Source organism: Seriola dumerili, unplaced genomic scaffold, assembly GCF_002260705.1.
Source record: "Seriola dumerili isolate Sdu_G_001 unplaced genomic scaffold, Sdu_1.0 BDQW01000349.1, whole genome shotgun sequence".
NCBI classification, from domain to species: domain Eukaryota; kingdom Metazoa; phylum Chordata; class Actinopteri; order Carangiformes; family Carangidae; genus Seriola; species Seriola dumerili.
Window position 1 is genome coordinate 179,149 of NW_019174604.1, and position 20,569 is coordinate 199,717.

General features: G+C 41.8%; 2 protein-coding genes across 4 annotated transcripts in view; both read left to right on the forward strand.

Annotated features, from left to right (window-relative positions):
- Positions 1-495: 495 nt before the first annotated feature.
- On the forward strand, positions 496-14,477 carry mdh1 (malate dehydrogenase 1). Of its 2 annotated transcripts, none has more exons than XM_022760679.1 (9): positions 496-779; positions 8,431-8,529; positions 9,391-9,487; positions 10,637-10,812; positions 12,449-12,571; positions 12,689-12,865; positions 12,959-13,072; positions 13,694-13,783; positions 13,958-14,477. In XM_022760679.1, exons 1-9 carry the CDS (start codon positions 726-728, stop codon positions 14,078-14,080), a joined length of 1,053 nt encoding a protein of 350 aa, XP_022616400.1. In that variant the 5' UTR covers positions 496-725; the 3' UTR covers positions 14,081-14,477. The 2 variants fall into 2 exon arrangements, with proteins under 2 accessions (XP_022616400.1, XP_022616398.1); XM_022760677.1 differs by lacking the exon at positions 496-779 and adding an exon at positions 7,200-7,295.
- A 1,547-nt stretch (positions 14,478-16,024) lies between these two features.
- Positions 16,025-20,569, forward strand: part of LOC111232924 (UTP--glucose-1-phosphate uridylyltransferase-like) — a 12,803-nt gene continuing 8,258 nt past the window's right edge. Inside the window, exons 1-2 of one of the 2 annotated variants that reach the window (XM_022760628.1) lie at positions 16,025-16,216; positions 19,950-20,065. In XM_022760628.1, the coding sequence (XP_022616349.1) occupies positions 19,967-20,065 (99 nt within the window). In that variant the 5' untranslated portion in view covers positions 16,025-16,216; positions 19,950-19,966. Of the gene's footprint in view, positions 16,217-18,309; positions 18,526-19,949; positions 20,066-20,569 lie in introns of those variants that run through there. The other variant, XM_022760627.1, reaches the window with a different exon arrangement.

Below are 20,569 nucleotides of genomic sequence, written 5' to 3' on the forward strand. Positions count from 1 at the left end.
AACCATACATTTTTTGTTTGTGTTGCAGGGATAACACCTACACCCTTTCATTGCAGACACGTGTCAGTAGTTTGCATTAAATTCTGAACGTGCTAGCTTGTAAAAACGAGCTCAAAGATACAGACAGAAAACCATCCCTGGTCTCCACAACTACATCTGCAGCAGTCCTCATGTGACCCTAAAACATACACTTTGGGTTGGAGCATCCCATTCCCCTGCAGTGACGTCACCTAGTCCTACATACTAAATCCCATTTGATTTTTTTTTTTTTTTACAGTATTGTGGCTTCAATCTTCACAATTAATTTACACCTGTAATCACACATGAAAAGCTTTGGCGGTCCAGCCAGCGGCTATTTGCGTCCTCAAAATCTTATTAAGGGACTAGACTGACTGCAGCACTGTGAGTGCGTGAGTGTGTATATGTGTGTGTGTGTTAATGTGTGAGTATAGGTAGTGGGTGGAGGTGTGAGAGAGTCCCGGGCAAACCCAAGCTACAAGAAGCCCTGAAAGTCGAACTGCAGCGCGGGTTTAAGGTCGCCTCTGGTGCCGCGGCGGTGTCCTGTCGCACCTGCCCTGTCTTTCGCTCTGCGTCTGTGGGTGTCTACCTGTCTCCCCTCCTCTCTATCCGTCTTCCTCCCGGTACCGTGTCGGGGTTGAGACGCCATTTCTGCTCACAGAGGACGACAAGTTATCAGTGGACGGCCACAAAACACCGGCGGGACCATGTTGACGCTGCTGACTTCCATGTATCTGGTGGTGCGGGCGGTTTCATCGCAGGTGAGTTGAAAGCAGCACACCGTCTGTTAGATGGTCACCGCGGGGACGGAGCTCACCGCGCGTCCTTGAACGCAGCATTAAAGAGTGATTCTGGAGCTAAACTTGACCGTTACGAGCTCGTGTGACCCAGTTTCCACCCCAAACTGGTACGTTAGTTAATAAATCTCTGCGTTTGTCAGCCAGGTGTGTCTCATCGTCGTTTATTCGAGCTGCAGTGGTGAACTGACAGGGAATTTGGCGCGGAAACCGTTATATTTAAGGTGTGAAAATGGCCGCCGGAAACCTAACACAACCTTCAAGGGAGCGAAGGAACTGGGCAGGTTGCGTCTTTTTCTGACCCCGTCATCATTAATTCAGCGAGAGTCGTTTCCACCTGGCAGCTTTGGCAAAGTATCCAGAGCCACCGAGAAGCTAGACAGAGTGAACAACGCGACATCCGGCACGTCTCTTCAAAATAAAAGCCCCCAATTTTGAAAATTAAATTTGTAATAGTTTTTTCTTTTATACAGCTAAAATATCAATAATGCAAGCAGCTGAAATGAATGAAAAGAATAAATTAATAAAAACGTAAAATAAAATAATACATTTTTAGACACAATCAGGCCTATTTGTAAAATTTAAATATAGTTAAACTAAATCAGTAAGTATGCAATAAGAATTGGCCTATTAGGCACAGAACCAGGGGTCCAAGGTATTCACCTGCTAAACATCCCAGAAAGAAATGTAAAATGACCAAAATGATATACAAAACAGCCTCAGAAAGATGTAAAACAAACGTGAAGAGACACAACACAGCTACTGAGATGCAAAACCTCATACAGATGCTTAACCTATACAAAAAGATGCAAAACAGAAATTGACTGCAGAGACAAAGATGACTGCACCTCTAAGAGATGCAAATCTACTACACAAAGATGCATAGCTGCAAAGTCAAAAACAAAACATCCACGAAAAGATGCAAAATGTCCTCAAAGAGATGCAGAACTACAACACAATGATGCAAAGAGATGCAAAGTCTGAACAAAGGATCCAAAAAATCGACAAAAAGATGCAAAATGTCCTCAAAGAGATGTAAGACAACCACACACGGAAAGAGATGCAAAACAACTAAGGACACAAAATGATGCAAAACCACCTCAAAGAGAAACAGAACAACAACAAAGAGAAGCAAAATGTTCCCAGAAACAATTGCTGATTTAAAGATTGCTCAAGTAATACACCACAGGAAAATATGCATTTAAGCTAAAAAGTTCAAAAAACATTAATAAAACTATATAAAAAGTAAAAAAAGATGCATGGAAAATAAACTACCCTTGTTAATATGATTGAAAAATCAAACATGAAATTCTGTTGTTTCCCTAAGAAGTCCTCACAGCTTATAATTATCCAACAATAATTTCTGCGGTTTTATTTTGAAGGCTTAATTATCTGGCTTCCGGTTATGTTCCTAGTGTTTGCTGCTACCTTGACGTAGCAGTCCAGGCTGCAGATTATCAGCACCGCGGTCAGTGCCTGCCTGGCTGCCAGCAGCACAGAACTGCAGCCTGCAGCTTTACAGAAACTGAACCCATCAAACTGCACAGAGATCCAACATGGCTGCCGGTGTCCTTGATAGGCTGAAGGTTGGACAGAGCCCTGATTGTAACTGAAAACCTCGCCTCGCCTCCCCTCTCTATTCTGTGTGAAAAACATCCCTCACACGCATCTCCTTCACTTCTCCTCTGGGCTCTTCCTCGGGTAGCAGTTGGTTGGCACACACTACATGGACAGAAGTATGTAGACACCTGAACACTGCAGCCATATATGAACATGTTATTCCAAAACCATGGGTATTAACCCGCTACTACAGTTTCAGCTTTTCTTTTAAGGCTTTCTGCAGATGTTGGAACCTGCAGGGTGTTGGACCGGGTTGAGGTCAGGGCCTGTATTTATCAAACCTGTAAGACTTACCCTTAAGAAGGCTTTAAAGAACCGATTTAAGAGAAAAAAATGTTTTTCTGAGAGTCTGCAATAAGACACATTTATCAAGTGACTCCCTTCTACTGACAGTGAAGTGTCAAAGTCAGGAGGTCAACTCTCAAGTGACCACACGATTGACAAATCAGAGACACAGCCTAACCCTACATCTGTCATATTGCACATTCTTTAAAAAAACAATCCTGACTGTTCTGCAAGAACATATAGATTTATCTTTTTTTTTTTTAAGTTAATTTTGTGTGTCAAATCTTTAACTCTCCAAGAATGATTAACATGTGAGATGTACAATAATCCAATATGCTTATAATGTATAAATATATAATTAAGGATGAAATAAGAGGAAATTGTCTGACTTCTGGAGAAATTTTAAGTCAAAAGAAGCTTAATAAAGTTGGTTGTATGAGTAGGAGTAAAAGTGAAGGGATAGTGTTGCATTAAGATGATATCATTGGAAATAATGGGTTTAAAACACGAAAAACAAGGTCCACTTACTTTTGCCCATATCACAAAACCAATATTGAAAATTGATCACATATTAGATAACAGCCACTTAGTGTTGTATACACTGACCTATTTTGTCAATTATCAATCCCATTTAACGCATTTTAAAACCAATTTTCGATGAGAAGGGACAGCCTTAATTTCCATTCTACTATTTTCATACATTAATGAATTTCCATTTCCATTAAATAAAAACGAAATTGACAGCACAGGCTTAGGTTTAGGTTCTGTAAGTTAGGTAAAGTTTACATAAGAGAAAAAAGGTAAGGTTTTTAAAAATGTATAAATGCTTAAACCTTTGTCAGTGTTGACATGCCATACCTTGTTATAGCCAGAGTCACAACAATTCAAATATTGAGGTCATTTTTCAGTAACTATGAGCACAGAAGTATAACTCATTAATAACATAGCATCATCAACCAGCAAAACCAGCAAAGCACTTCCTACCTTCAAAGAAGTCGTCTTATTGTCTCGTTATCTGTCCATTCCTCGAATGTTTATATTCCTTTTGTCCGTAAGTGTCCACAGATCAAAAAAATCAAATGGGTTTTTTCATAAAAGTATTCCGAGTTATGAATATGGTCCTGTGAAATCCCGTGTAGATGGTGGAGCGGCTTGTTCGCGTCACTTCGGTCCACATTTCAAAAGTTTTCCCTCCTTCCGGCTTCCTGTCAGCAGGTATGCTTGTTTACGTTAGCTTCGCGGCTACAAAATGGAGGTCTTCGCGCAATGATCTGTTCAGATTTCACCGCGGGGGGTGAAGACAGCGCGCGCGAAAAACCGATGACGCGATAATATCAGTCGGAGAAAGCGCTGCTATTGGTTACTACTTCTGTCAATCATTCTAGCTTGAAAACAGGCGTCTGCCCTGTCCAATCAGAGCAGACAAGGGGGGCTGGGCACTTCTGAGCCGATGCTGAGCCGGTGCAGGTGGAAATGTATGAAAAAAACAAGGATCAATAGACGTGAAAAGGATTTTTAGGTGTCGAAATGCTTTGGTTTGTTTTCTACAGTTTCAGATTAAAGAGTTAAAGCACAGTTTTCCATTTAGCGAGGTTCATGGATTCCAGTGAAAAAACAACTTAAAAAATTTATAGCTACCATAAGGTTTAGGTCCAGAGACCTGAAATTTCACACAGGTGGTTTTGCCAAGATGTAGAAGGAATATGAGGATTACGTAGTTCTTGCATGATAGATGTCAGGAGACACTGCTGTAGTTTGTTGCAATTTTTCGTACATAAACTTATGTTTATTTGTTATTCATATAAAGAAATACAGGTAAACTGACAAAACATAGAACATCTTAAGTTTGCACAGTCAACCCTGACCACAGCAAAGGGACAGTATTTTAAATTGTTTGGTTATTTCTCTTTGCGCAAATAGATTTTTCCATTAAAGGCAGTAGTTGATCTCAGTTTCTCTCTTACTGAACAGATCTGTTTCAAGCAACCCTGTCGTAAATATTTGCATACACTGAAGAATTTCACCAGTCTTAAGTTTAAGTGAGAGTTTTAGTTCCTCATTCAGACTAAACTCAGTTTCACATTCATTTGTTTCACAAAAGAGAAAAACTAATACCATATTTTTTATGGCTATATAGCCTATAATATAAAAAATATAATAAGAAGTTCCACCATGTTTGAAAACTGCCCTCCTGACTGTTGTTTGTAATCGTTGTGATGTCCTGCTCTATAAATGTCAGCAGATCAGACGGCTCGGCTCAGATTTACCTCCTGTGAGGTTGCAGATAACAGGCTCACCGGTAACTTAACAAACTGGTGACCGAGCCCAGCAACTTCCTGTAGTCTGGGGAGCAAACATGACCTCAAGTGAACTTTCACCTTTGCCTCTGATGTGGAAAAACAAGTCACCTAGAACAATCCATAGATATTGCTCTCAGTTCACTGAGGGATTTGTGGTTTTTAAAGAGCTATCAGGACATTTGTTTCTGAAGTTTTTAGAGCTTTAAACACCACTAATGAAATTCCCTTCACCTCTATTATAGCAGAAGTCTCAGTGACAGAAACTTTAGTAAATTAAACTGTAACAATCTGGATAGATAAATACTCTGGAGGTTTTTGGGAGGTGGGATTTCAGGAAATACTGAGAACATGAGTCCAAATTCCCCCCTGCAACCTCAGTTCCCTGAAAGCAACAATCTAGCTAAAATGAAAAATCTTCTTTCTACAGAAATATAATTCCTCCACAAATAAAGTGATAGTTTTATCTTTACCAAAAAAAAAACTGTCAAATTTAAAAGTATTTCGTCTAAAAAATAATATATCACAATCGAACTTCATAACCCACCATCTGTTATTTGTGTGTGAGGTAAACCCCTCCCCAGCTCAGCCCCAAATTCCCCCAAACACATGGTAACAACATGGAAAAAAACACTTTCCATTTCATGGGACCTGTAAGTTACTTAAAGGATCATTAAGTGAAGCTGCTTAACTTCCTGTAGGCAGCAGATGAATGTGGTTCATACACTGCGGTTCTCAGTGTTCTCCTTTCTGTGAATCAGTCAGGGTCATGGCTGTAAGGACTCCGTTCATGAGTCCAAGCTACCCTTCTCATGTTGATGAGCTATAAAAGTTTGGTAATTTGGAAAAGAAGTAAACAAGCAGACCTGTAGAAATACTGTATATATTATAATGATATAATAATCTATAGTGAGCTGATCTAAATCTGATGTCACCAGGATTTTCAAATTGGGGTTGAGGAAGTCCAGGGATTCTTGAAGGACATTGCACAGTCCATCAGTGGGTTCTTGAGGAAGCTCCATGTGTCCCAGAAGAAGGGTTTGAAGAGTTTTTAGAGTTTCTATGGATCATTTTTGGGTGAGATCCTTCAGGAGGCATATATGAGTGGTATATGAAAAGGTTCCAGGGCTCCTTAAATTGCTGGGAATAAGAGGTTTTTAAAGTCACTAAAGGTTACATTTGAGTTTTTAGAGTCCCACAAGGTTCTTGTGCAGGTTCCAGGAATTTTAAGGGGGTCAGGGGGTTTGGAAGATGAATCCTTGAAATGTTATGATGGTTTTCGGAAGAACTGAGGGAATTCTTAAAGGATCATAGTTCTTTATGTTCTTAAAAGATGGGACCCCAAAGGCCTGTGAGAAGTTTCTGGGGGTTCTTGAAGGGATTCCAAGGTTCCTCGTTGGATTGTTGGAGCTGAAGATTCGGATATAAGATGAGCTCTAATGTTTCTAGGATTCAAGGTTCAAGGTTGGGCTCAAGGCTCAACGAGAGAGGGGGTGGAGGGTACCATTGGTTCTTTTTTTTGGGGGGGGGGGGGTTCTAAAGGTGTTTTAGAGGTATTTAAGAGGATTCCTGGTGAGTGTGTGGTTCTTGAGGAGGTCCCAGGGGGTCGTCGTGGTTCCATGGATCCTGATGTTGGTACAGGTACTTCTTGGGGTTACTGTTATTCTTAAAGGAGTGTAAAAGAGGTAAAATAAGATATTCCTTCAATTAGTCCCACACTGGGGAATTAGTAGATAAATAATATAATAATATAAGCTCCTTTTGTTGGCTGTTTGTTCTTTTAGTTAGTCTTGAGGAATAAGGGGTTCTGTACAGTGGCTTTCTTTTGTGTGATATATATTTAGATATAATTGCTTTATAATTCATGGAGTAATGCAGCACATCAGTGTCAGTGCTGTGTAATTCTGCTGGACACTCGGTGTAGTTCCGCGGCCGGCCACAGGATGTCGCCAAAGCGCAGCGTCCCGAGCCTCCGCATTAAAAAAAAAAAAAAAAACGAGCCTTTTCATAAAATCCACAGCCGTTTGTGACAGAGGTGGGCGCGGTTTCACCAGATGCGGTGCATTATGGGGGAGTGTGTTCCTTTTATCGAGTTTGCCGGCTGAAAACTCCCGCCTCAGGATCTCGAAATGACTACAAATCCCGCGGTGAGAGTGGGCCGAGTCATCTCACCGCCTGACTTTACAATACACGGATAGAGGTGACCCTTCCGTCTAGTCCGACTCTGAGCAGGGAGAGCACCGCAGACCCGAAGCATCTTCACCCGCTAGCACAAATGGTAAGAATGCTATTAGCTGCACAATATCAGATACTAAACGGCTAAACGGTGAAATAATCGCACCGTGTTGCTTGATGTTATTCGTGCCGGTGGATGCAATGTGGTGCACAATAGTTGACATTGACGAGAGGGCGGCAACGTCGTGATTTAACTCTTAATAATATTTTTCTGCGCTTTTTTTTCTGCGCTGAATTCATGATTTAAAAACAATTGGCAGAGCTGTCCGACGCAGTTTGATGCGCAGTTGCAACGCGCAGATAGAAAACTGCGGTTGAATGGGGGGGGAGAAAAAAAAACACGCAAATGTAACGTAAATATCTGCGGCCGGGTTTTTGTTTCCGCTGTTTTTTTTTTTTTAAAAAACACTTGCTCCTCCACTTAACTTGTACATTCATACATCTGCCTCCATCTTAATGAGGACAGGCTGTGGCGTGGCATCAGCGTCAAATGACATCACCACGGGCCTTTTCTTTAATTCAGTCCGGCCGAACCAATCAAGACAGGAGCTTCATCGGTTTGAATCTCGGTTCGCGAAACAGGGAAGTTTAATGATTCCTTTTCACGCACTTGGAAGCGAATGAAAATGTGATAATAATGATTTTTCTGAATGAACTTGAAACATCCTTCAGTTCGGCTTGTATATAAATCACTATGTGTCATTTTATTATTCTTAAATCCTACCTTTTATTGTATTGCTTTGTCCTTTTTCATTCATTCTTTCGCAGTGATTAGCGTCAGAGGGATGTGTGAACCAGTGATAAAGAGTAAAATTAGGTGTTTGTTTGATTGATTTTATGCACGCCGAATTAAATAGTTAAATCATATTCTAAAGACTAAATCTAAAAATTAAACTGAATGTCAAAGCTGTCCATGTCAGTTTGCAAGGTCATTTCTAAATTGCACAATTTTCTTAATGGAGTTTGGTGACAGGTTCCCACAGGATGAGTGTGTGAACCAGCAGCAGAACCCATCTGTTAAATATGGGCTTTATATATTTAAAAAAAGAAATAAAATAATAATCCACACAGTTGAGACCAGTAATACTGGTTTCTGCCGCTTCATTTCCTCCCTCTTGTTAATCATCTAGATCAGTGCTTCACATGAACCACTCCTGTTTGTTTTGTTCCCTCTGCAGGCTGAACCAATCCGTGTCCTGGTGACTGGCGCCGCCGGCCAGATTGCCTACTCCCTGCTGTACAGCATCGCCAAGGGAGATGTGTTCGGGAAGGACCAGGTAAGAGACCAGGCCTGAGCTTTGATTACATAACCTGCAGCAGCAGAGCCCCCCCCCCCCCCCGAAGCTGGTCGCTGCCCTGACAGCTGGGCGATGCACTGTGGGTTACATAATGGAATCACCATGAATAATGAACATGTTTCAGTGGTGGGATGCCTTCAGCTTATCAGAGTCCTGATTGGTGTTGGAGAGGGAGATGAAAACATGAGGCGGGTTATTCCAAGTTGATTTTACTGTTAATGGATGAAACGCTTGCCGAATTAATGAGTCGTCATCAAGTACTTCAGGAAAATTTTAGATTAAGTTGAATGTCATATCTGTTAATCCCTAAATACAAGGTCATGCTATAATGCAAGATTTTTTGAGGGGGGTTTGGTTGGTCCTCTTCCTGTTTGCTGAGCATGCTGTGCAGGGAAAGTTATTGAAATTAAAATAAGAATATTATTGCTTTATTGTCAATGTCTGAGATTAAACTTGAAATTACAACATAAAGGTAATAAGTTGTATTTTTTTAATGATAGTAAAGAGAAAGCTTTAAAACTGATGAGGCATTTATTAATTTTATTGGCCTTGACTTGAGTACGTTTGCAAAGGTCGAATCTGTGGCAATGTTACAGTCTGAAACATGACCTTTTTATGAGTCACTGAATGTGGCCTGGAGAGTCCTTGAAAGTCCTTGAAAGGTCTTGTGTTCACTGCTAAAGCAGCTGTTGATCTGTGCTGAATGTTTTCTTGCTTTAATTCACTTGTTACATGCAAGGTGTTTCATTTTTTCCCCCCGCATTCATTAATGCAACACCTGTTAAATAACTGACTGCGATGAGTTGATTGGCTGCTAAATGTCTCCGTCTTCCTCATCAGCCAATCATCTTGGTCCTGCTGGACATCCCCCCCATGCTGCCGGTGCTGGACGGAGTCGTCATGGAGCTGCAGGACTGTGCCCTCCCACTGCTGAGGGGTGAGTTCAGTGTGTGTGTGTGTGTGTGTGTGTGTGTGTGTGTGTGTGTGTCTCTCTAGTCTCTTGGATTCAGTGTACGTTCACAAACTACACCTAAACCAGCTGTTTAATAAAAAAGAAATACAGAAATGTCTAAAAGAATGAAAAATATTCAAGTTGTTTCTTATTAGGGTGAAAAAATATGTTTTTACCATCACGAGACGCTAAAAGCACAAACACACCAGCTACGTCACGTAGCATCATGTCAGTTAGCGGCTCTGGCTGCTGGACTTTACCTGTCCGTGTGTGCTACAGAAGCACTGATCTGAATAAATGCTGCTTTGATTTTAAACGCTGGGAAACGGAGCAGCAGTTTGTAGCTTTGAACATGCAGACATCACTGGAATAGAAAAGAATTTCCTGTGGGTGTTTTGCTTCACGTCACATGCTGCTGCTGCTGCTGCTGCTGTGTGTCGCCTTGAAGCTTCAAAACTCATGACGGTGTTTGTGTCGTCCAGGCGACAACACAACCCTGGAGATTTCAAAATAAAACGGGTTCAGCAGCGTTTCTGAAAGTCTGTTTTCGGTGGTTGATGACTTGGAGTCGTGAGGACGATCTGTCCCTCTTTTTCCTGTCTAACAATGGCATGAAAAAATAACCTGAAATGTTCTCACCTGAGAGAGAGAGAGAGAGAGTTTTATTTGTCCTTCATAACCTCTGTGGAGGAGCCTCCTCTCTGCTGCTGCTGTGGGGAGGAGGAAGGAGGAGTGTCTGAAACAAGGCTTCTGGTTGGCTGCTGGTTGAGGCACCACCGTGGCCAATCAGAGCAGTGGTGGGACAACAATGGAGGGAGGAGAGATGAACCCTGACTGAAGTCCGGTCTGATAGCAGCGGGATCCTCCTACCAAAACACATGTTATCACCAGGATCAGCCGAAGTGGCAGGAATTTATCTGCTCAGTAATAATCAGTCATCAATACTTCCAGGTGAAACCCTGAGAGAGTGAATGACAGGTGAACACCTGGTTAATCATCATCACATGACAGGAGCATGTTATCGTACCTGCAGACGGCCTGTACAGAGTGGTGCTGTTAAATAATCAATGCAGCTTATCAGAACCAATAGATCAGCTCGTCCTTATCAATATGCTTTACTTTGACTTTCCACAGAGGTCATCCCCACTGACAAGGTGGAGGTGGGCTTCAAGGACCTGGACGCCGCCATCTTGGTGGGCTCCATGCCCAGGAAGGAGGGCATGGAGAGGAAGGACCTGCTGAAGGCCAACGTGGCCATCTTCAAGACGCAGGGAGCCGCCCTGGACAAGTACGCCAAGAAGACCGTCAAGGTGACGCCTCGCCCGTCTGATTGATCACCTTTTATTAATGTCACTGAATTGATTGATTTATTGATGAGGTCAGAGCAGATCTGTCAGTTGGGATCCAATCTGTGCCAGTTTCTTCAGATAGATGTTTAAATTCACCCGCTGCTCAAAGCGCTTTAGTTCTTTACTCTCTTTAAGCCGGACTGTTGTGCAATGAATTCTGGGTAAATTAATACTTGTTTTTTTTTTCTTCTTCTTTTTTCAATATAAAACAAAATGGTCATTGTGTCATTGATCGTTACCGTGGTAACATTGGTCTCACGCCTCAGTTAGATGGTAAGGTGTCTTATTAATGTCTTATTCGCAGTAGACGGTAGCGACACCACAGACCTCCAGGCCGCGTTGCTCCTGCTGGTTCCCATCAGACCGTCAGACTTTGACGCAGGCGTTAAGTTGCATGTGGTTTTAAAAAGCCTGAGGTGGACGTTGCTGACCTGCAGACAGTCGGTCGCAGCTGATGAACACGGGGGCGGGGGATGAAAGCGCTCATGCAGCATCTCCACCAGAATAAACCCGCTCTTCCGTCCGTCACGTTATCTCTCTCCCTCCGCTCGGCGCCTCTCGGCAGCAGCGCCATGTTTCTGCAGAGTGAGGGGTCAGCGCTCTGCGGGCCGTGTGCGTACGTACCGTGGTGCTTACAGCACATCGATCAGCAGCACGCCGATCAGCAGCGGGGCCTCTGGTGAGGGGACGTCAGTGTGACCGAACGGGTTCAATCTGTGCCGAGGTCAAAGGTCAAAGAACCTGCGGAGAAAAGACAAAAACAACCCTGTGAGGCTTTTACACCACAAACATTTCTCACGTGTTTCGTCTTTATTTAATGAAGAAACTCGGTTGGTAAAATTACACAAAAGTAAATGTAGAAATAAACATTTAAGTGATTTTCTTTAATAGTTAAACCTCTGACTGACGATGGATCTTTGTTTCTCATCAGTTCAGTACAAAATTCACCTGTTTCACCAGTTAGGATTTTTTTTTTTATCAGTCGTTCACAAGAAACAACAGACGACACGACGGAGGTGAATCTTGTTTTATCCAGACGTGTCTGTTAAAGTCAGTTCGTCTCGCTCCTGTCTCGCTCCCAATCGGGAAATCGGGAGAGAAAAGCAGCAGCACAGAGGATGTTTAGTCTGGAGATATAAACTGTGTGAGGAACATTCACATGTGGATCGTTAGTTTCTTAGTGTTTTACTTTGTGTTGTTGCTCATTATAAACTGCGTCAGTGCTGTTGGGTCACAACTGTGTGTCAGAGAGTTTAACAGCTTTTTCTTCAGATTCATCTCCTGCGTTTTTCATCTGGTTGTTTTCGTTGCTTTTCAGTGACGGTTAAAGAGTGAGACAGGCTTTCACCTGAGGAGCCAAACATGTTCTGATTCTCTTTATTATTAGAGCAGATGAATGATCTGCAGGTACGACCCTGTGACGCTAACTGGCCTCAGAGGTGATGCAATGATGATAAATCCTGTCATTGATGAGGAGATTTAGATAAAACTGAGGCAAACGGTGCACTTGAACGCCTCTTCCAACTCCGTGTCTGGATGTGTTTGTGGTTTGTTCAGTTGCCGTCTGACGCAGGTGTTTGGTTTTTCGTCCCGTCAGGTTCTGGTGGTTGGAAATCCGGCGAACACCAACTGTCTGATCGCCTCCAAGTCCGCCCCCTCCATCCCCAAAGAGAACTTCTCCTGCCTCACCCGCCTGGACCACAACAGAGCCTCCTCCCAGGTACGCTCCGCCCGCACGCTCCCGCTCAGAAGTGTCCGGGTTTACCGACGTCTCGAACGCAGCTCGACTGTATGAAAAGTTAACGACTCTACCGCTGTGTCCGTCCCTCACCCGCAGGTGGCGATGCGTTGCGGCGTTTCCTCCGACAACGTGAAGAACGTCATCATCTGGGGAAACCACTCTTCCACCCAGTACCCCGACGTCCACCACGCCAAGGTCAACGTCCACGGCTCCGAGACGGCCGCCTACGACGCCATCAAGGACGAAGCCTGGCTCAGAGGAGACTTCATCTCTGTGAGAACCTTCTGAGATCTGGAGCGACTCTTTCATTTGATGTTTTAGTTTCCCTCTGTTGAAACCTCCTCCTCTTCTGTCTTCCTCCTGCAGACGGTGCAGCAGCGCGGCGCTGCCGTCATCAAGGCCAGGAAGCTTTCCAGCGCCATGTCCGCCGCCAAGGCCATCTGCGACCACATGAGGGACATCTGGTTCGGCACCAAGGAGGTCAGTGTGGACGCTCCGAATGTTTCTGTGTGACGGCGATTAACGTCTGTCAGAGAGTGTCGGTGACGTTCTCCAGGTGTAGTGACCGAGGGAGACGTCAGGGAGTCACATGTTGTTAAACTGTTAAACAAACTGAAAGGTAAACGCAGAAAAGTTACGTTCAAGTCAGAGTTCAGGGTTTTTATGCTTCGACTAGAAGTGAAAGTTGATCTTAGAACGATCCTCAGTGACGCAACGTGTCGCACCGGCAGCCAGTTTATCTCTCAATGTTTCTGTGTTAAAGATGCTTCTGTTTTATGGCAAAGGACGTCACGTATTTTGTGAATTGTTTGGAAAACGTGGATTTAAAGCGCGTTGGGAAATCAAGTCTCTGTTGAAACAGATATTTCACCAGAAAAATAAATAAAATCAAACAGACATTATAATGTTGCTCGTAAAAGCCTCAACAACATCTGCTTTTGTTCATTTTAGCAAAAATAATAATATTAAATTAACTTAATCAAATTAAAAGTATATTTTCCTGTCAGTTCGTCAGTTCTCCGGAGGTGTTCAACAGGCTCCGGAGCGCGTGGCGTTGCGACAGTCATGTTTGTTGTTGACTCTCGTGCTTCCTGTCGACAGGGCGAGTTCATCTCCATGGGCGTGTACGCCGGCGGAAACTCCTACGGCATCCCAGAGGACCTCATCTACTCCTTCCCCGTCCAGATCAAGGTGAGTCCGTCCGATCGGCCGCCAGCCGCCGGATCATTCGGCCGTGTGTTATTAAAACCTGAAGAAGAAGAGAAAGTGAGACACGGTTCAGTGACGGGCGGGTTTGAGGAAGTGAAGAGAAAAACTCAAAATAAAAATCTCGACCTCTGACCTTTCCCTCTGTCCCTCCCACAGAACAAGACCTGGAAAGTGTTTGACGGACTGCCCATCAACGACTTCTCCAGAGCCAAGATGGACGCCACAGCGGCCGAGCTGGTGGAGGAGCGAGACACCGCCATGGACTTCCTGTCCCAGTGACTGTCTCCCCCTGCTGGTCAGCAGCAGCAGCAGCAGCACTTAGACCCCCTGAAGGCTCGCTGCTCACGGCTCTGAAGACGAAGCCCTCCACTATTATAACCGTCCCAGCTGGCGTCTGTGTGTTACCTCTGTGCGTGTGTGTGCGCGCGCGCGCGTGTGTGTGTGTGTGTCAAGTGTACGAGTGCGTGCGAGTGTCACTTGGCCACTTCTTCAGGTTGTCAGAAAACCTGTTTAATGACCATAACCTGGCCTCCTCTTCCTCCTCCTCCTGCGTCTGCGAGACACCGAGAGAATGTCTGTGTTTGTAGATGATAACGATAACACACACTAGCTGTCCAGAAACTGTAACGGAACATGTTATCACCAATAAAACCACAAGGAACCTGACGGACCAGAATCAGGACTCGTTTGTGCTTCTTTCAGTAAATTCACCTCTGAGCCAGATGTTACAGATGTTACAATAAGATTCAGCCATTAACAGACAGCCAGTTACAGCATGCAGGGTGTTATACCAGGCAGTAACACCGCCCTAAATACAGCCTGAAATTGTTTCTTTTTTTGTTTTTATTTACTTTTGCACAATTTCCGATACAGAGAAAATGTATTTTATTTATTATGTGCATAAAAACTGAGCTTCTGTTTTATTTTGATCGTGGGGAAAAAGTTTCAAAGCTTTTAATTTGAAAGGAACGAGTAGGAATTCTCATAAAACACGTGTTTATGTCCTGATGAGGACGACACGGCACAATACTGATGCTCTCCACCAATATTTCATATAATGATAATTATAAACTATATAGAAATGAGAAATTTGGTCAGAAAACAGATGAGAGGGATTTCTATTCTATCTACCTACATGCTCTCAGGTGTTTTGCAGTGAATCGTTTTGACCACATGGGGGCAGCATCCATCTGAAAAGAACATAAACTGACCCCTGAGCAGCTGAGTGTGTGATCCTTAACCAATTATTAATTATTTATTCAATTATTTATTCATGAGCTCAGGGGCCTCAGAGCTGGACTCATCCAGGTTTTCTGTCAGTGTGAGGAAACATTGCAGTAACAGGTCTCTACATCCTGCAGTGTCAGTGAAGTCAGAGTGGTTTGACTTCCAGGACTTTACCTAAGTAAATTTATAAACACTTTATTATTTATTTATTTCCATTTTAAGCTTCGTGATACTTCTACTCTACATTTACCTGACAGCTGTAGTTACTAGCTACTTTTCTAATAAAAAAAAAAATACACACAACCAATCATGAGTCTCTAGGATGATAAATTGTTGAGGGATGAATTAAATTAGCTGTAACATTAATAGTAATGTTACAGTAATAACAGTAGAATCATATGGTAATAATAATATAATACAATTACTGGCGGCCTAATGACTGCTTTTATTTTTGACTCTTTAAGTATTTTTTATTGCTGAAAGTAATTAAAATAATAAAGTAAGACAGTAAAGACAAGATGTAATATAAAGGACACAGGGCTGTATAAAAAGGCATAATAATAATAATAAGAAAATGATAGGTTTAAATGGAATAATATAGAATAAACAAAAGAATATTAAATGTGGCAGTGAAAAAGATAATATAATGAAATATTATAATAATATACACAAAAATAAGTAGTAAAACTCGGAATTAAATCAGTTCAATTATCAAAAAAAAAACTGCTTTGGCAAATGACTAATTGGGAATTGAGTCAAAATGTGGAGTTTAAATTGACATAAAACTAATTCAGTATTTACGTTGTAAAAACGTTGTAAACAGAAAAAAACACACATTTAGAAGCTGTCAGAAGCTGTGGGTGAGGTGGGCAGGGCAGGTTGGCAGGTCCCCCCCTCCCATGTGATTGACGGGCGTCTTCGACCAATCACCGTCGACATTGTAACATGCTACGTCACGTGTCTTCGGGGGAGGCGCCAGCAGGTTAGGCTGTCAGCCTGCTACAGCAGCAAACAGCGGGAGGATGAGACTGCAGAGACTCTAACCCGGTCCAGTTCTCTTCTTGTGTCCTAAACCCGAGTCCTCCGGGTCTGAACCGAGTCTGTCCCGAGTCTGTCCCGGTCCGAGGTTTGTCCGTGTTGTCCCCGGGTGTGTTGTCGAGGCTCTCCCCGCGCTTTGACAGTGTCCAGGTGGGTAACGGCTTCTAGACCTGTGGCTGCTCGTGCACGAAAAGTTCGTCAGAAACAAAAACAAAACGTTGTTTTCAGATTTTAGCAGGAATTTGACAGAAAGTACAAAAGCACTGAAACGTGTGTGAGCTGCTGGCATGAAGCTGCTTCTGCCCGGTGTGTGTGTGTGTGTGTGTGTGTGTGTGTGTGTGTGTGTGTGTGTGTGTTTGTGTGTGTGTGTGTGTGTGTCTCATGTGTCATTCAGAAACCTGTCACCAATAAATTCACATACACTAATTTTGCCTTTAAAATGTCAGAAAATGCTAAAAATAGAAAACTATCTGTGTATATACGTATATATATATATTATATGACCATACAGAAAAATGGCCAGTTTAATATCTAAAGTCACATATAATCTAAAAATAAATAAACAAATGAACTTTATACAATGTTACTTCCTTTCTAGGAAAAAGGTTGAAAGGTGTTTTACAACATAAAATAAGAGTATAAGTTACATGACCAGCACCTTTCAATAACAACGCATTTCAAAGACATTAAAACAAGATATAAAATAAACCCACTGCAATACAGACACATATAAATAAAACTTAGAAAGAAGATAAATAGTGAATAATAGGAGAATAAATGAGGAAACTGAAAAACAGCTAGTAAAATCAAAATAGAAATAGTAAGAAAAAGCCTTTAGTTGCTTTATGAATGAATTAAAGCTGCACCGTGTAACGTTTGCAGAGCAGCAGCAGCGACCTCTACAGTCAGAGGCTGGTAACTACAGGACGCTGGTGCATTAAAGCTACAGTGAAGCAGCAAGCCTTTAGCTTAGAAGCTAACAGCTCATGTACGGAAAACAAAAGTTAATCCGATTGGACGAGAGCGCCTGAACCCTCTGTGTGTAGCTGCGTGCTAAAGTGTAGATGCTAGGAGCTACTGAGGATACCGAGCTAGCTTCGTGTTGTAGCTAGCTGCAGAGCCATCGGTTGTCGGTGTGTGACGTAGCGCCGTAAAGCAGCTTCTCACCGGAGGTCGTACAGGTTACACATTAAATGGTTTTGAAGCTGTTATCATATATTAAGGTAAAAATAGTTGCATAATGTTGCTTTAAAGTGCAGTTTGTGTGAATTATAAACATGAGTAGTAAATGATCTGTACATGATTTATTAGTTTCACGTGTATTTGTGACTCTGACATTACACAGTTTCATTTAACAAAAGAATCCAAAGTTAAATGTTGATTATATGATTGATGGCAGATTTGACAGGTCGAACAGACATGTTTCTGTTCCTTCCACTAGATTTAAACAGTTAGTCGATGAATTGATTGTTGATTGGCACTAAAATAATAAACAATAACTGTTTCAGTCGTTCATCAAGCGAAAATTGTGATAAAAAAAAGCTCCAGTTTCTAATGTTCCAGCTTCTCTAATGGGACTCAGTATTTCAGTAAAGCCTTGACGGAACTTCTTCAAATTTGGAGCAAACATTCACAAGAACTCAAGGATGAACTGATTAGATTTTGGTGGCTAAAGGTCAAAGTTCAAAGGTCAAGATCATAGTTACATCACACAACATGATTTTGGTCTTGTCAACACAATATCTCTAAAGCTCCTCAAAGGGAACTTCTTCAGATTTGGCACAAACGTTCCCTTGGACCCAAGAACGAACTGATTAGACTTTGGTGGTCAAAGGTCAAAGGTCAACATGCTAATGTTTAATATTTTATCTGACTAGATAAACAGGGATGTAACCTGAAACTAGTCTGAGTGGCGGAGGGATACGACCACGAGGAGGGGATTGTAGTTTTTCTATGTGCTCTGCTCTGCACTAATAATAATAATAATGATAATGATAATAATAATAGTGATAATAAATCTAATAATATCATTCATTAACCAGCTCAGTGGTTGAGCATTAATTGTTTTACGTTGTGTCTTGTGACATAAACTTTAAACTTTGACATGTGGGTCACAGCAGTGTGTGGGCGGGACTGTCACAGTGCAGACCTACCCACGACACACACACACACACACACACACAGCCACCAGTGTGATTGGTGTGTGTGTGTGTGGGCGGGCCTTGTGTTGAGCTCAGGCTCGGAGCTGCAGATCAGCGACCTTCCTCTGGGCTGAGGATGAGGAGGACGTCTGGTGTTCTCTGACTTTGACTTTATTATTTCTTTGGGACCATTTTTCACCTTTGAAGCGACGCATGGACTCAGTGTGAGCGACTCACCTGCCCGCTGCTTCCTGTCCACTCACCTTTTATAAACCTGTTTGTAAGCCGACTGTGGTAAAATGTCTCTGCTTGTAGCTGGTAAGTTCACGTCCTGATTCCAGTTTGTGTCGCTTTTTGTGGTGGTTTTGTTTCTCACGAGTTTTTCCCCTCTCCTCCTCAGTGTTGATCAGTTTGAGCCGATGGTCTGTTTTATTTCTCACAGCCGCTCTGACGTCGTGTTTAACTCATACTGAACATTTTTAAGTTTTAATCCTAAACGCTCCCGATTTTAAGAAAACGACCGTCACCATAAGTTCATCATAAAAGACGGTGGAAGTGTTTAACAAGCAGTTTCTCTTCTCTTCTCTCTTCAGACTCAGATCCACAATGAAATTCAATGAGACGTCTGTCGACTGGAGAGAGCTGCTTTTATTTTGTTAAATCAACCTAATGAACTAATTATTATTGTTAAACTCTTCAAAATTCACTTTATAACAAAGTGTTTATGTCTGCTCTGCTGACTAATAATATAACAACTATAATAATAATAACAATAAATCTAATAATGTAATCAATTAATCAGATTCAATGATGATTAGATGTTAATGAATATTTCTTGTAATGTCATGTTTGTTTTGTTAAGATCATAAACTGAAACTTTACCGTTTGTGATTTTTATATTTGAGCTCAAAGTTTTACAGAGTCGCAAAACAACTTGAAATGATCAGATTCATTAAAAAAAACTAATGGATTTATGGAAGAACAAAAACCTGATGAGTCAATATAAAGATGAATGAGCAGATTCACATGTTGTCGTTGGTGTGGAAGGTTTTTCGTCTTTTGTAAGAAATGACGGTGAAATAAGTTTCGCTTCAGCATCTAGAGAATCTTTAACTGTGTGTTGTTGTTCTGTTTTACTGTTTTATTTGTTTATAAAAATGAATCGTCTTTTTTGAGCCGAACACGTCAAACCTGGTTGTAATTGCTTCTTTCTTTTTCTCTAATTGTTTGTAATTGTGGACTGACCAGAGTTCATTTTTGAAATTTAAATTTCAAACACACGGCGGCCAATTTAAAAAAAAAAAGAAGAAAAAAAAGTAGATTTTTATTTATTTAAATTAAGTTTAAGTTTATTTTTGGCTGTTTCCATTAGATTTTCTGTGTTTGTTTGTTTGTTTGTTTGTAATAGTTGGAGACTTGAAAAAGTTCCTAATTTCCTCATTTAACACAGACATTAACAAACAGAAGGGAAAACCTGCCATTAACTGAACTTCTCTTTTATTTTGTGAACTGATTCGTCATTAAATGTATTAATGATAATAATGATAATGGTAATAATAAATAGATGAGTAAATGAAAGAGTCAGTAGTTTCATGAGCTGTTTTCATTGTTTCCAGCAGCTTCAGTCAGAAACTTCAGGCCTGAACAAACAGCCGAGCTTCCCTCTGTGTAATAATGTGGACGATAACGTGTGTGTGTGTGTGTGTGTGTGTGTGTGTGTGTGTGTGTGTGTGCGCGTGCAGACCTGACCGTAGGAGCCATGACTGAGTTCCAGGAGAAGCTCCGTCAGCAGCACGAGGAGTCGATGCACCGCGAGCTGCAGGCGCTGCTCGCCACGGCCGACAAGGCGGAGGCAGAGGTGAGAAAACGGCTGCAGAAGCATCATCATAATAAGATCATGACATCATAACATCAATAACATCATCAATAACATCATATCACAACATCCCTGACTCCGTCCCAACAGAGGAGGAGAATTAATTCTGTCTGTACGTCCTTAACTCAAGGTCCCACGTCACAATAAGACTTTCCTTATAAAGCATTTATAAATGCTTTATAATAAGGTTGTTAATCACTTTATAAACCATAAATAAACAATTATAATCAGGTTATAACAGTTTTCATACATTGATGCAGGATCACTATTTGGCAAGATGGAGTTAACGGTAGTAAGTGCTAACAGCCTCTGCAGTCTCATTCAGACACTCGTTAGCGACCGGCCTTTAAGCTTAAAGAAATCAGGACCGAAATATTTACTGACGTATTTTATGTCGTAGAATAAAACGTGAAAATGTCTCGAGCTTATTTCAGTCATCAAACCAAAAACCCAATCAAAGAAATCCACAGACGAGGAAACAGGAAG

Bases quoted from the DNA above. Each gene is read 5' to 3' on its own strand.
- mdh1 (XM_022760679.1), top strand. From the start codon at position 726: ATGTTGACGCTGCTGACTTCCATGTATCTGGTGGTGCGGGCGGTTTCA. The intron at 9,488-10,636 runs GTGAGTTCAGTG...GACTTTCCACAG, and splicing joins TGCCCTCCCACTGCTGAGGG to AGGTCATCCCCACTGACAAG. The intron at 12,866-12,958 runs GTGAGAACCTTC...TTCCTCCTGCAG, and splicing joins TCAGAGGAGACTTCATCTCT to ACGGTGCAGCAGCGCGGCGC.